Source organism: Mus pahari, chromosome 6 (genome assembly GCF_900095145.1).
Source record: "Mus pahari chromosome 6, PAHARI_EIJ_v1.1, whole genome shotgun sequence".
NCBI lineage: Eukaryota > Metazoa > Chordata > Mammalia > Rodentia > Muridae > Mus > Mus pahari.
The window spans coordinates 81,109,614-81,125,226 of NC_034595.1; the positions used below are offsets into that span (position 1 = coordinate 81,109,614).

Below are 15,613 nucleotides of genomic sequence, written 5' to 3' on the forward strand. Positions count from 1 at the left end.
AGAGAGAGAGAGAGAGAGAGAGAGAGAGAGAGAGAGAGAGAGAGAGAGAGAGAGCGCTGAGAATATACTTCAGTTCTGTGAGTGCTTGCCTGGTATGCTCAAAGCCCCGAGCTTGATCCCCAGTACTATATAAACTGAGCAAGGTGGTACACACCCAAGGCAGGAGGATCAGCAGTTCAAGGTCAACCTTGACTGCATAGCATAGGGTTACTTGTTATTTTTATTATTTTTTTTATAAGAAAGCTCTTAAGTGTGCAAGGTCCAGGAGGCATTTTTGTCTATGATGTTCACATTCATAGTGCCCGGCCCAGCGCTCAGGGCCCAAGGGCATTTGATGACAGCTCTTGGAGAAAAGACTATTCGATCTCAGCCTGGGTAGCGTGAGGCCAGGTCTGGGCTTCTGGGACAGCAGCTGGTTGTAGAGACATAGCTTCAAGACTGTGGCTGGTCAGGGGCTCCCTGGGGGGCTGGGAGGAGCCCTAGTCCCTGAGTCTCACTTTCCCTTGCCGGTGGACGCCCCAAAGGTCCGCTCATGTACCTGCAGGCCTGCCCTGTTTCCTCTTTAACTCTGTGCTCTCCGCTTGGCCCTCAGGGTAGTTTTGGCGATACAGGACCAGCTGGAGTTCCGGTAGGTACTCTTCAGGTGGCAGTGGCTCAGGGGAGTGTGAGGTGGGAGGCACAGGGGAAATGAGAGGCTTGGACTTGTCTGCACAGGCTAGGCGACCTCTGGACATTGGCTTATGTGGTTTCTCATTCAGGGAGCACCAGGACCAGTGGGACCAGCTGGCATCAAAGGGGCAAAGGTCAGTTTGGGGCATCCCTTGCATGCTCATCAGGGCACATCTCTGAAGAAAATGTCTCTTCTCTGGCCTGTTTCCCTCCAAATCCTGGTCCCCTGCAGTTTGTGGGGTAAATTCTAGCTCTTACTAGTATGGCCTTGCTTCCGTCTTGCTTTGTCCCATGCATCCCAGATATCCCCCACTTGGTAGATGTGCCACATTGGAGCTAGCTACACTCTGCAGCCCTGGATCCCAAGCCTCAGGTTGCAGGAACCCCTTAACCCAACATCCTTGCTCTGCAGGGAGAGCCCTGTGAGCCCTGCACAGCCTTGTCCACACTACAAGATGGAGACACGCATGTGGTTCGTCTGCCCGGCCCAGCTGGAGAGAAGGGAGAGCCTGGGTCCCCGGGCTTCGGGCTGCCCGGGAAGCAGGTAAATCCTGGAGATGCTTGTGGGCAGGATGCATGAAAGAGCAATGGCGTCCGCAGCATCTCTAGACTTCTTGAGCAGCAGGGCCAAGTGGGATGAGATCAACACCTTTGTGTCTAGCACAGCCTGCTTGCGTCCCCTATACACACTTCTGTCCTTCATCCTGGGACATGGAATGGCCCAATGCCGGGCGTGGTGGCACACGCCTTTAATCCCAGCACTCGGGAGGCAGAGGCAGGTGGATTTCTGAGTTCGAGGCCAGCCTGGTCTACATAGTGAGTCCCAGGACAGCCAGGGCTATACAGAGAGACCCTGTCTCAAAAAACCTAAAAAGAAAAAAAAAATCTTTGACTTGAGCAAGTTACTTTTGTACTCTGTCCATCTGGGTCCTGTCCTTTGAGGTGAACTCAGTCATGATTTGGGTGAGGCCCTGAGCGGCCCACAAGAGACTCTGGAGAACTGGCAGCATGGCTGTGGTATGATAGCTGCTGCTCGAGCTGTGACAGCACACACCGGCCCAGTCGAAGAGTAATCTCACAAGAACCCTGCTTTATCGCCCTCGTTTGACAGACGGGGAAACTGAGGCTAGATAAGGGGATAGGTGAGGCGACCTGCCTAGGTCATACAGGCAGAAGGGTCTCCAGTGGTGGACAGGTTCCCTTGCCTTGTGTCTCACAGTCTGCCACATCCCCTGGGTTTCCCACAGTCCTGGGTCCCCGGGGTGTCCATTCTGAGGGAACCGGTGCTGAGACCGTTTTCTCCTCAGGGTAAAGCAGGAGAGCGTGGACTCAAGGGGCAGAAGGTGAGAGAATGTGAATGGGCATAGAGGTGGGTGCCATACAGGCCTCTATGCCCACTCATCCCTTTCCCTCTCTCCCTCTCCCCTCTCTCTCCCTCCCTCGATTGAAAATACATGTTAACAGAATATATTCTGATCTGTTTCCTCACAGATTCCTTCCATATCCTCTCCACCTCCCCACCCATCCAACTCCATGTGACCGCCCCCACCCCTCAGCCCTGCCCCTCGCTCTGAAACAAACCGCCCCCTTTCCTTGATTGCTCCTACTAATTTCCATTCCCTTCTTAGCCCCCAGCCCCCCAGAAGGGACTGTGAGTGCCCACAGGTCCCAAGGGGCACCCTGTCCCCAGCTGGGCGACACCCGTCCTCCTTAAACACTGCCTCCTTACAGGGCGATGCTGGGAATCCGGGAGATCCTGGAACACCAGGCACCACGGGGCAGCCTGGGTTGTCTGGAGAGCCTGGGATTCGGGGTCCTGCAGGACCAAAAGGAGAAAAGGTCGGTGGGCCAGGCGTGGGAAAGGCATGTTTGCGTGGGCAAACAGAAATCAAGGGGCCTTTAACGAGTGGTACTGAAGAGAGCCTCAAGGGAGTCTGAGGCATTAGATTCCACAGGCGCCTTACTGCAGCTTGGAGTACCTGGGATCTATTTTGCTTTCTCCGAGGAGAGGCAGGAGAGGGGTGGGGCTCTCACAGGATGCAGGGGGCCCCTTTGTAATGCCCCCGGGCCTAGCAACCAGTCCTAGCTCACAGGCTCCCCGCTGTCTCTGACCAGGGTGATGGATGTACTGCCTGCCCTAGCCTGCAGGGGGTGTTGACAGATGTATCGGGACTGCCTGGGAAACCTGGTCCCAAAGGAGAGCCAGGTCCTGAAGGTGTGGGTCGTCCCGGTAAACCAGTAAGTACCATTGGCTCATCCTCTCACACACACACCCCCCACCCCCGCCGGTGTGTTGCATCTCTTATTTGCCCAACACACCACGGATATCCATGGGTTCCCTTATACCTTTTAGGGCCAGCCTGGTCTACCAGGAGTTCAAGGGCCCCCAGGACCGAAGGGCACTCAGGTTTGTATGGGAATGGAGGCCCTTCGGTGGTGTTTTTCGGGGGAGGGGAGGTGGAGGAGAGGAGGAGGGTGGGGAGGAGAGAGAGGAGGAGGAGGAGGGACGGGAGGGGGGGATGGGAACTGTGGGACAGAAGGCCTGGAGTGGGGGGTTCCAGACTGGTGAAAGGTGGAAGTAGAGGAGGCTACAAAGAGGCTGGGGGATGGGCTGAGAATTTCCAGCCAGGGTTGTTTTACCTCTTCAGGGAGAGCCTGGACCTCCAGGCACTGGTGCTGAGGGACCCCAGGTGAGTATCTCCCCTCACCTCTGCCTTGCTGATTGCTTTCAACACTTCCATAGCTGTCAGTTCCCCAATCTTCCTGTCACTAGATGCTAAGGGCACCGCTCTGTAGCCAGGGGTCACACAGCAGCCTGGCCTGATATCTGTATTGGTCTTCTTCCTTTTTTTTTTTTTTTTTTTTTTNCATAAGGAAGAAGGAAGGGCACTGTCCAGGCCACTACAGCAAAGGCTGCCTCCCTAGTGCATGACAGGTTTATAGTTTTCTTAAATGTTTAATTTGTTGTTGCTGTTTTTGCATGGTGGTATATGAAGTAAAAAAAAACATATAGTTGGATTTTTTTTTTTTTTTTTTTTTTTTTCAAATGGAGGCAGTGTCTCTCTACATAGCCCTGTCTATCCTGGAACTCACTATGTAGACCAGGTTACCCTTGAACTCACACAGATCTGCCAGTGCCTCTGTCATCTAAGTGCTGGGATTAAAGGGCAAATGCCCCATACTTTGCCAGAATTTGGCTTTGCCCTTATCACTTTAACCCCAAGTCTTTGTGGAGATCTCTCTGGAGTTGGGACTGGGAGGCACCCTCCCAGATCTGCCAGTGACACAGGTTCAAGTGCCTTTGGCCACTGTGCCGCAAACTACCCATTCTGACTTGCAGGGGGAGCCTGGAACCCAGGGTTTGCCTGGCACTCAGGTAGGTCTCCTATGGCCTGGAGGTGGCTGACAGGGCAAGGGGACCATTTTACCAGAAGAGATTACCAGACGTGCTTCCATCTGCAGGGCCTTCCCGGACCTCGGGGACCACCTGGCTCAGCCGGAGAAAAGGGTGCCCAGGTGAGCCTCTTCCGATGTGGCTGTTGGAGCTGCAGCATGAGGACCCCCGAGGCCAAGCGATGCCAGTCAGAGGGGTGCCTGAGATCCATTGAGTCCATCTCACTGCTGGCTTCACACCGTGCCTCAGCAGCCTGTCCTTCCCCCCCACACACAGGGACCTCCAGGGCCCAGCGGAGCCATAGGACCCATGGGACCTCCTGGTGCTAGTGTCTCCGGGACTCCGGTAAGAGCCTTTCCTACACACGACTATGCTGGAGCTGTTGTTGGGCCCACAACACTGCTGCTGGAGAGAGGGCACGGAGCTCATGCTTCTGTCTCAGCAACCTGGGGTGGGAGGAGACAGGCCTCCTGGGCTGTCCTCGGGGTGTGTGTGTGTGTGTACACCTTTGGATGCTAGGTACTGAACTCCAGTCCTCTGGAAGGAAGAGCAACAAGTGCTCTTAACTGCTGAGTCATCTCTCAGTATGCCTCTTTAAAAAATTTATATATGTGTGTGTGTGTGTGTGTGTGTGTGTGTGTGTGTGTGTGTGGCGTGTGGTGTGTTCAAGGACTAGGGAGCTGGCTCAGTGTGTAAAGTGCTTGCTGCACAAGCATGAGGCCCCAAGTTTGCCCCTTGTGTCCCCACATCCATGCAATCAGATGTGGCCAGGTATGGGGCAAATGCCTTTACTCCCATCATTTGGGAGGTAGGGGCAGCTGGATCTCTTCAAGTTCAAGGCCAGCTTGGTCTACATAGCCTGTTTCAGGACAGCCAAGAACTATAAAGAGAGATCCTGTCTCAAAAACAAACAACTCAGGAGACAGAGGAAGGTGGAGCTCTGAGTTCAAGGCTAGCTTGATCTACAGAGCAAGTTCTAGGACAGCCGGGGCTGCAGAGAGACATCTTGTCTCAAAAACTTCTTTCTACCACCATCACCAATAACAATGACAAATAACAGTCAGATGTGACTGCATGTACCTGCAACCCCAATACTGTAACCCCTAGGGCTCCCTGGCCAATCAGCCTAGACAACTGGAAAGCCCCAGGTACCCAAGAGAGACCATCTCTTAAACAAACAAACAAACAAACTTAAGCCAAGGTAGACGGCTCCTGTCAAATGACAGCCAAAGTTGACTGCCGACCTCTCCATGTGCATTCACACATACATGTGTGCCCATACACATACTTGCACACACACACACACACACACACACACACACACACACACACACACACACACACAAAATTTCCTTTCATTTTTGTTTTATGTGTTTATCTGTGTTTTGCTTGCGTATGCATACCTGGTGCCTGCAGAGGTCAGACTAGGGCGTCCGATCCCCTGGATCTGCAGTTGCAGATGGTCCTGAACTACCACGCAGGTGCTGGGACTCTGACCTGGGTCCTTTGCAAGAGCAGTCAGTGCTTTTAACTGCTGAAGCCATCTCTCCAGCCCAGTAGTTTTACTTTTAAAAACAGCTGTAGTAATTATCCGTATTACCAGGGCGCATTCACCCGAGGTGAGCTGAACCTGTCTCCGTGATTCGGATTTCATCTTCTGATCATCTCTCTGTGTCCAGAACCCTCAACCACTCTGCTGTTTGTAAACTGGGGTCACCTTCCTGTTCTGTAGAAGACTAGAAATTGTTTACCCAAACTAATAGAAATGTGGTCACCATTACCCAGCTCCCTCGGTCTCTCCCTTCCTCTCAGCCTCTAGGAATCGCCGCCTCACCTCTCCCCTGGCTTGGAGATGCACATTTTTAGTTTCTGAATAAAGGGAACATGGTCATCTCCATTTTTGGAGCAGTGGCCCGCTGGGGCCCTGTGTTCAGTCAGTTCTGAACATACAGAAAGATGCTGTTGTGACGATGATTATTGATGTTAGAGACAAGGACTGACACTCTAAGTCAGACTTAACTGGAACTCAGCTGTGTAGTCCAGGCTCATACTGAACTTTTGGCAACCCTCCCCTCTCTGCTTGCTGGGGTTACAGGTATGAGCTAGGGGCTGCAGGGGTTTTTCATATCCATACACAGGGAGGGCAAAGACCAGAGAGTAGAGGGTGGAGCTGGGAATTTGAAGCCCATCCCTTACTGTAAAACCCTGGAGCCCATCGGGACCATGCACTGAGTGTCTGAGGGAATGGAAACGTTTTATTCCACTCTGCCCAAGACAATGACTCCCATGCTTAACAGATGTGTCTATTGAGCAAATTGCATAGATTAAGTAATAATAAGTGCATTTTCTCATTTTAGTCATCAAAGACCTGTCTAATAGTCAGCTTCTACTCCACGTGAACCCACTAGAATTTTACAAAATGATAATTTTAGCCCGAATCAAAGAAATGCCACCTTTCAGCCAGCCTGTGCCATGCTGGGCCCTGGGCAAATGTATAATTTTTCTTGAGCTTTTGGAAATGTTGAAAATAGCCTAGTGAGCCTATCCTTTCCCTATCCGTTGTAGATCCCTAGAGAAATTGTTGTTTGAGTTTGGAGAACATTGATAGATTCTGCCTGGTGATGTGCCAAAGCCTACAGGGTGGGCAGGGAATTCGCCCAAGCCGGTATGGACTGGTCCGCTTTGCCCAGCAGAACTAGACAATCAGAATCCCTGCCTGTCTCAGGAAGTCCCAGAGTAAAGGTAGAGTTGGAGATTTGTCCCAGGGTGGCTTTGAGCCCCCGATGTGAAGGTTGACTGCCCTCCAGGAAGGTAGTCATGGGGATGTCTGCAGCAAAGCAACCCCTCTGGGCCACAACACATCTGTGTTGGCTCAAGCTTCGTCCTAGTCAGAAGCACTGACAGACCCTCTCGTTATATCCCACCCAGGAGGCCTCCAGTCTGCCACACACTCACTATGTGCCACACTCGTTATCTATGTGTCCCATTCACTGATTGTGTCATACCAGCTGTGTGCCACACTCACCAGCTGTGTGTCACACTCACTAATTGTGTCACACTCATTATCTATGTGTCCCACTCACTAATTGTGTGTCATACCAGTTGTGTGTCACTCACTAGCTGTGTGTCATACTTACCAGCCATGTGCCACACTCATCAGCTGTGTGTCACACTCACTAATTGTATGTCATAACATCTGTGTGTCATACTCATCAGCTGTGTGTCACACTCACTAATTGTGTATCACATCAGGTGTGTGTCACACTCACTAAGTGTATGTCATAACATCTGTGTGTCATACTTACCAGCTGTGTGTCACACTCACCAACTGTGTGTCACACTCACTAATTGTGTGTCATACTCACCAGCTGTATGACTTTAGGCATGTAACAGTGTCTCGGAGTGGATAAAACAACTTCCGTTCTCCCATCTCTGGTCACGGAGTTGGGAAGAATGAGTGCAAAGAGAAAAAGAAGGAAGTGGGGACTCTGGGCTCACAGATCCCCAGGGCCAGGGCTGTGTGCTAGTCATGTGATCTGAAATTTCTTCCAGCCTCAGTTTCCTCATTTGCAAAACAGAATAGCACTGTCCTGCAGGGGCGGGATGTGGGGCTGAGAGGATGATGGACTGGGCTTCCAGGAGCAGTCGTGAGCACATTGCCCAGGCCGCAGGGCTCTGTGGCTGGCCCGGCTTCCCGCTCCCACCTACTCACCTCTCTGTATTTTCTTTCCTCTGCAGGGCCAAAAGGGATCTCGAGGAGAGAAAGTAAGTCTCAAGGGCCCAGGCTGCCACTCTTTGGGAGGGGCTGAGTCCCATAGCCCCATGGAAGGTGTTCAGGAGGATGGGTGGGGTCGCCCTGCTGTCCTGTGGGTATTTCCCTGACTTCATGTAGATGACTCAGAATGCAACCATGATCCCAGGAGACCAGAGAACACCAAGGCCCCTTTAGTGGACAGCTGTCCTTTCACAGGGAAGGCGGAGGGACGAGGGACCAGGACGGAAGGGTACAGCGCCAGCCAGGGCCTTGGGGAGTGGGGCTGCTCAGGATGGAGCTTTGCTTGCTACAGTGAGATTACGTGGGCTGATGGTGACTTAACTAAATGACCACTACATGTCATATACGACCTGTCCCCAGCACTTTATGGAGTCAGTTATGATCATCCACCTTGGGCGGCTAAGGGGCCTGAGGCCTGTGGGTTGCCGGAAGACATGACATCTCCGCTCCTAAAGCTCATGCCACCTCCTAGATGAGGTTTCAGGGGACTCTCCGTCTCTGCCACCTCACACCAAGGCTCTTGTCTTGCCAGGGTGAACCAGGAGAGTGTTCTTGTCCTTCTCGGGGAGAGCCCATCTTCTCGGGCATGCCGGTGAGTGGGCTGAACTTCTTCTCTTGCCTTGCCCCCTGGCTCCTTGCCTCACCTGGTGCCGGTGGGCAAGAGCCCTGCCAGGTTTTGTGTCCCAGCCAGCCCCATCCCCATGCAGCTCTGTGCTTGGTGTAGACGTTTGCCTATAACCTCTCCCCTTCTTTTGCGACCCCGACTCCTACCCAGGGTGCTCCGGGACTGTGGATGGGCAGCTCCTCGCAGCCGGGCCCGCAGGTGTGTGTGGCTTGTGTCCTTTGTCTCGCCTCCTGTCGCGGCTTTTCCCGCCATGACACTACTGCCGTCCACGGTGGCAGGGAGCTCTCTTCCCCCCCCCTCTGATTTTTGTCTTCTCTCTGGCAGGGTCCCCCAGGTGTCCCTGGACCACCAGGTCCCCCCGGAATGCCAGGATTGCAGGTAAAAGGACTAGAGACTAGAAGAGAGTCTAGAGATTGGGGGGGGGCAGGGACCAAGCAGTTGTTGGGGCTCCTCCATGCTGGACCCAAGTGCATTGTTTCCTCTACGCACACGGCTGCTGTGATTTCTTAGTGCCGTGGCTCCCTCAAATGGTGTGCTGGGCTCACAGATCCCTGGTTTCAGCTTGTGGACTCCCAGCCTCATTCTAAGGAACGTCCTATGGTGTTTTAGCCCCGGCGCCCCACTAATAGGATCCAAGCCCGGGCCTGGCAGGAACCCAGGCTCTGAGGCCAAGCTCTATACTGGTCCAGAGTACACTGTTGGAACAGCAGTCAGTATGTGTTGGTGTGACATGCATTTCTGTTTGTGTGATCTTTTCCACGTACGATTTTAGATGCTGGGATATAGTAGTGGATCAAGCATTAGCAGCCCTGCAAGAGAGGCAGACAATAAGTAGTAATAATAACGATGATGATGATAATAATAATAGTCTAGACTAAGGGGGACAATAAAGCTGGGTATAGGTATGGACGGTAGGAGAACCAGAAAGGTATTTGTGAAAAATATTAAAGAAAAATGGGTGCCATTTAGAGCTGGGAAGACACCTAGTCAGTAACATGCTCGCTGTACAAGCATAAAGACCTTGAATTCAGATCTCTAGCTCCCACATAAAAAGCCAGGCACACTGGCCTGTGCCTGTAATCCCAGTGCTGGGGAGGCAGAGACAGGTGGATCACTGCGTGGGGCTCCCTGGCCAGCCAGTCTAACTGAATTGGTAAGCTGCAGCTTCAGCAAGAAAACCTGTCTCAGATGTTAAGGTGGAAAGCCGATGAGATCGATGAGATCATTCCACCAATAAAGGCGCTCACATGCAGGTCTGCTGACCTGGCTCCCATCCCCACATCCCACAGGGTAGAAGGAGAGAAGGAAACCCTCAGCTGTCCTCTGACCTGTACACGCTTGCTGTGTCATTGTGTGTCTGCGTGCACACACACACACACACACACACACACGCACACACACATACACACAGTACACATGCACACACTCACTCATGCACGTATACACACACACAAGCACATACATGCACAGACACATTAAATTCAAATAAGGTGGAGAGCAACTGAGGAAGTCACCCAGTGTTAACATCTGGTCTCAACACACACATGTGCATGTACACAAGAACATGTACACACATGCAAATCAAAGGTGATATTTGAATCAAAATGTAAAGGAAATGCAGGTGAACTTGTTGAGGAGAAAACACTCTGAGGAGGAGCACCCTGGGGAGGAGCACCCCTGGGGAGATGCACTCCTAGCAGGGAAAGCAGCAGGTGCAAAGGCCTAGAAGTGAGAATATCCATGGTGTCCTCAGGAAATAGCACAGAGGCCAGAGATAGGAAGGAAGGACTATCAGCAGGAGCCAAGATCTGTGTCACACTTCTGTCCTCAGAGCCAGGCAGCCTCAGTTTGAGTCTCCTTTCTGCCGTGTGCTCTGTGACGCTGGGCAAGTCACTTATCCTTGTGGTGTCTGCATACCTTTATCTATGAAATACAGATACTTATAGCACCTGCCTCAGTGGCTTCTTGTGGGTATTGAATAAGCTTGTGTGTGCAATGCGTGTGAAATCTTTCCTGTCACACCGTGAATGACCGGAGGGGTAGCTATCCCCACAATGTTTCATGTGGGGAACTATGTCTCAACTTGGGCAGCTTAAGCTCTGAGAGGTGAGGTGTCTTGTCCCAGGTCACCCAGCCAGGTATTAAAGAGCAGGGCTTTCCCTAGCGGAGCGCTTCCTCCTCCTTCCTCTGCATTTCAGGACAGTCCTGGGGGGGGGGAGGGGTCACTCCCCAGGAACCAGAGCCCACACCACACAGTTGGCAGTCCCTGCACAAGATGAAAGAGTCCAAGCTTCTTGTGCAGTGCCAGCAGCAGCCAGTGATCTGTCAGCAGGGGGCACGGAGTTTGCTTGGGGAGGCTGAGTCATTTCAAAGTGACCCATTAACCAGGGAGAGCTGGCGTAGTGTGTAAACTGTGCCAAGCCACACTGGGGGAACGAGGGCAGGAAAAAAAGCGCTGAGTGTAATCCTAGGACCCAGAATTGGATCTGATGCCAGTGCCCACAACCAACCCGGGGCTGCCACAGGCACCTGCCCTGTGCCAGGCTTCCCTGTGCAGGGATGCGGGGCCAGGGATGGATGACGCTTGCTCGATGCTGCATCGTTTTCCAATACCTTCACACGGCATTCGTCCTGATCCATTTTCCAGATGAGGTGCCCGAGACACAGAGGCTAAGAAATGTGCCCGAGATTTTTTAACAACTGGCAGGTAGTAGTCAAACTCGGCTGCATCCCCTACTTGTACAGGAGAACACGGATATGTAATTCAATCAGGCTAAGAGTCAACTCTCAGGCTTGAGCTAACACCGCAACACTGGAGAGCAGCACAGTAATGGCTGGGGTGGGGCTCAGTTGGTAGGGTGCTTGTGTAGCATACAAAAATTGAGCAAGGTGGCACATGCCTGTAATCGCAGCCCTCAGGCAGTAGAGGCAGTGGGATCAGAAGTTCAAGACCATCCTCAGATACATAATGAGTGTAAGGCCGTTCAGGACTGCGTGAGACCAATTATCTAAACAAAAATATTGAAAGCATCACCCATGGGTCAAGTACTATTCTTCTAGTGGGTCCCAGTCGGTACTAGAGGAGGCTGGGTGGTGACCCAGCAGTGGGAGCACCTTCTGTGGATAGGAAAGGGGCAGCTGACCCGTTCCAGGGCCTGAAGTTGGGTCTTGAAGGGAGGTCAGATCTCAGAGCAGGCCAAGGAAATCCTGTACCGGGGAGAGCAGGCTGTGCAGTGATGCGTTCATTCAACACATATTTAACATGGGCCTCCTCCTCATGTGGTGCTGGGGATTCAAAATCGAACACCCTCCCTTCTTCAGCAGAGTATTTAATATGCAAATGTGCAGTGTGAACGTGCAAGGAAGCTAGAGGCTGGGAGGCAAACTCTTAACAGGAGTGTCCCGGCACATCCCACATCTGGGCACTGTGCTGTGTCCCTCATAGCATGACCTCCTGAAAGCCATTTCTGCATGATGACCGTCTTACAGAGAAGGAAACTGAGGCACAGCGCTGGGCTCATACTCTTCCATAAGTTACTTGGGTGGTGAGGACTCGCACCTAGATACCCCGATTGGCAATCATCCAATACAGCAGGGACATCTTTCAAGGGATGGGGCACAAATGGGGGATGAAGGAAGGTTGGTTGCCAGCGGTCCTCTCCAGTGGTCCCAGTGACATCTCTCTCACTCAGCCTATGACCTTCTCTGAGTCCCTTTGTTTCCAGGACTGCGACAAAATGACAAAAAAACGCTCGTAGCCTCCAGGAGACTACAGTGGTGATTAATGAGAAAGTACGGGAAAGCAGCTTAGGATAGCCCTCAGCAGTCACCCTAGAGAAGACCCCCCGCCCAGCTTCTGACCTGCTGCGCAAGGAAGTGCTCCCAGTGGGACTACTTTTGAGGACCACCCGCTCTGTGCCTCCTTGGCTCCCGCAGCCCCCAACCGTGGGAGACCTTGAGGCCTGGAGTAGCCAGAGCTACCACCCACGCAAGAGCCGCTGACAGCTGACAGGGCTGTGAGCCCTAGCGAGGAGATCAGTAAGCCTGGAGAAGTCTCTGATCTCTTGTTTCTCTTCCGCTTCAGGGAGTGCCTGGACACAATGGTTTGCCTGGACAGCCCGGGCTCACTGCCGAGCTGGTGGGTATCAGCCAGGACACACTGGCCATCATCCTTCCTGTCCTTCCTGGGGATGAGCTGGCCACGCAGCCCCGTTAGCGCTGGTGGGGTTCCTCCTTCCGCTCCTCTAGGCTGTGGAGGAGCTTCCCCTCCCGGCCAGCTAGAACCCGTGTGTCTGTCTCTTGCAGGGATCCTTACCCATTGAGAAGCACCTCCTCAAGGTAAGAGGCCCACTGGCAGGTGTCACCATCGGGGATTCTCACAGCAGGTGCTCAATTCTCTGCCACCTAACAGCAGCAGGTTGAGCCTGCCGGTACCCTGCGGTGGGGGAAGGGCCTCCTAAGCAGCTGTCTGAGAGGGCCTGGCTGGGCATCTGGCTTTGGAACAACGCTCTAGGCAGCATTTACTGAATGAATGCTTAAAGGAAGACCACAAATGTCCCCACCTGCAGCGCTCCTGGTGACAGAACCCAGCCTGAAGTCAGCTCGCATCAGCTGACGAAGAAGCACCCTAGCACCTGGGTCACGCCAAGGCAGGCCCACAAAGCCACCATGGCATCACACAGAGTGTGACCGTGAAGTGGTATGGGGGTGGGGTGGGTGGGTGTCGGTTTGAAAAGACTTCGGCAGGGGGAGGGACTTTTTTTTAAAAAGCAGCTATGGAGGAGAGTCGGCCTGCAGCCCTGCCAAAGGGCTCTGGTCTGGTCTGGTTGACCAAGTTCTCCGGAGCCTCAGGCTTCCGACAGCCTCCTCTCCCTGCTGCTTAGTCACTTGTAGAAGTGACATGGGCTGGGTCATTCCTGCAGGCTGACTTCAAGCTCCTGGACCTCTCTCAAGGAGCTCAGCAGTTCAGGATACCCTTCCCCATGAAGCCGCCTCTAGCTTCTCTCTTGGGCACAGGCTAGTCATTATGCCACCCCAGGGAGCTTTGGCCGGGGCACAGTATAAGGGTTGCCTGCTTTGCCCTCTTTGAAGCATGGATGTTGCCAGAAGCGGCCGACAGCAGCCCTGAGCTGCAGCGTAGTGAGGTTGCGGCAAGGAGACCCCCTTGCTCTTCTCTCCTGGTCTCAGGGGAGCCTGAGTCCCCCAGGCCCTGCCCTCCAGGCAGTGATGGTGTGACTCCAACCCCAGATGGGTCACACTTCTAACACCTCACGTGCTGACTTTGTAATCAAGGGCTCCACAAAAAGTCTGACACAGGAACTGAACTCAGGCTGTAAGAGAAGTCAGATGGCAGCCAGGGGAGCCGTCCGGGAGACATTGGTCACCACCGTGTCTACAGCCCAGAGAAAGTGCTGACTCTAGACAGACAGGCAGGGACCAATCCAGGCTTACCTGGACAAATCACACCGCCTCTTTTGAGTATTGGCTTTCTTATCTCTACAATGCTCATAACATAGGCAGCCTTGCTGTGCCCTGAGGACTGAATGTGCCAAGGCCCATTATAACCTGTGGCCTTATGGGTGCTGTGCAAATGGCCGTTGGTATTGATGTTGCTAGGAATAGTGAAAGTGAGCGTGGGGCTCCTGCCTCAGACCCCAGCACCACATCTGCAACAGGGAAGCTCCAGGCTCCCAACGGCTCCATCGCTCCATCGTCTCTCAGAGACCAAACAAGGGCAGCGCCTGATCCAGAGGAAGCCTTTCCTATAAGGACAGTTCAGACCCAGGGACCTGTGGAGCCTGTGACAGTTGTTGAGCTGGAGGCCCGCCCCAGGAACATCCATTGAGGGCCTCCTCCTGTGGCTGTCTCCTGGCATCCCCAGGCAGAGGTGCTGGCACCGGGAGTCAGCTTTTTCATCCTGGATCCTTGGGGCTTGTCCTCGCGGCGGGTGCAGGTTGCAGGAACAGGCGGGACAGATGGTCCCTCCGCGGGTCCCTCCGCCTCCTCCCACATGCCTGTCTGGAAAGCGCTCTGGCTTGGCCCTACCTGAGCCTCTTCCTGGAGGAGACTCAGCCAATTGCTGTGATTGGGTCCCCTGAGGACAGAGCAGAGCTGCTGAAGGGATGTGGCTGGGGAGGGAGAGTGTGAGGGCCAAGGACCGCTGGGCAGGGTGCCCGGGCCCTGCATTCTGTGAGGGCATCCCCTAGGCTGTCCATCTCTGACCTAGGTCCTTCTGTCCTTCTCATTTTCCCCATCAGAGCATCTGTGGGGACTGTGCCCAGGGCCAGACGGCTCATCCAGCCTTCCTTCTGGAGAAAGGAGAAAAAGGGGACCAGGGCATCCCTGGCGTGCCAGGTTTCGACAACTGTGCCAGGGTAGGAACTGGGCAGAGGCAGGCTGGGACAGGAGGGCTCCCTGGTGTAGAAGGGCTTCCTGATGCAGGTCCCACCATCTCCATCTGGTAGAGACTGGGCCGGGAGAGTTGGCAAACCTGGTGTGGTATTTTGTGTGTGTGTGGGGGTGGGTGGGTGGGTGCGCAGTGCGTGCCAGAGGCCTCCTGACCAGCCTTACCTAATAGAGCCTCTCTTGTCTACCACAGTGCTTCATAGAGAGGGAGCGCCCAAGAGCTGAGGAGGCCAGGGTACGTGGATTCTTGCTTCCCCCTTCATCCACCCCTCCTGCCCTCTCTCCCTTCCTCAAATTCATATGCCCACCATGTCTATCCCCCTACCCCAGGGAGACAACAGTGAGGGAGAACCTGGCTGTCCTGGGAGCCCTGGCCTGCCTGGTCCTCCAGGGATGCCAGGCCAAAGAGGAGAAGAGGTAAGACTGAGGAGCGGCCCCTCATCCAGTAGGGCCTCAGAGACACAGGTCCACCCACCCGTGCCCTGAGCACTCCCTGCTCCTCCCGCTTTCCCGTGGCCTGGAGTTTCTTCCCCACCTCTCTGCTTCTCCTGGTTCCCAGGCATGCCGGTTCCTGGCTGCTTCCTCTCCTGGCCTGCTTCCCCACGCAGCAGTCTGGTCACGGGTTAGCCTCTCAGTGAGGCCTTCAAGTGCTGCCCATTCTAAAATGGAAGCTCCACACACACCCTCCCAGGCTCCCACTCCCCACGTGCCCCCTCCCAGACTCCCACCCCCCTCATGCCCCACC

At 53.9% G+C, this 15,613-nt stretch overlaps 1 protein-coding gene across 1 annotated transcript in view; it reads left to right on the plus strand.

Annotated features, from left to right (window-relative positions):
* Positions 1-15,613, plus strand: part of Col16a1 (collagen type XVI alpha 1 chain) — a 49,777-nt gene that overhangs the window by 16,186 nt on the left and 17,978 nt on the right. The window contains exons 28-47 of the mRNA XM_029540060.1: positions 593-628; positions 759-803; positions 1,082-1,213; positions 1,977-2,012; positions 2,401-2,508; positions 2,785-2,907; positions 3,023-3,076; positions 3,318-3,359; positions 4,010-4,045; positions 4,132-4,185; positions 4,340-4,408; positions 7,802-7,828; positions 8,371-8,430; positions 8,614-8,661; positions 8,788-8,841; positions 12,548-12,601; positions 12,769-12,801; positions 14,721-14,837; positions 15,062-15,103; positions 15,199-15,285. Coding sequence (XP_029395920.1) covers positions 593-628; positions 759-803; positions 1,082-1,213; positions 1,977-2,012; positions 2,401-2,508; positions 2,785-2,907; positions 3,023-3,076; positions 3,318-3,359; positions 4,010-4,045; positions 4,132-4,185; positions 4,340-4,408; positions 7,802-7,828; positions 8,371-8,430; positions 8,614-8,661; positions 8,788-8,841; positions 12,548-12,601; positions 12,769-12,801; positions 14,721-14,837; positions 15,062-15,103; positions 15,199-15,285 — 1,257 coding nt within the window. The remainder of the gene's footprint in view (positions 1-592; positions 629-758; positions 804-1,081; positions 1,214-1,976; positions 2,013-2,400; positions 2,509-2,784; positions 2,908-3,022; positions 3,077-3,317; positions 3,360-4,009; positions 4,046-4,131; positions 4,186-4,339; positions 4,409-7,801; positions 7,829-8,370; positions 8,431-8,613; positions 8,662-8,787; positions 8,842-12,547; positions 12,602-12,768; positions 12,802-14,720; positions 14,838-15,061; positions 15,104-15,198; positions 15,286-15,613) is intronic.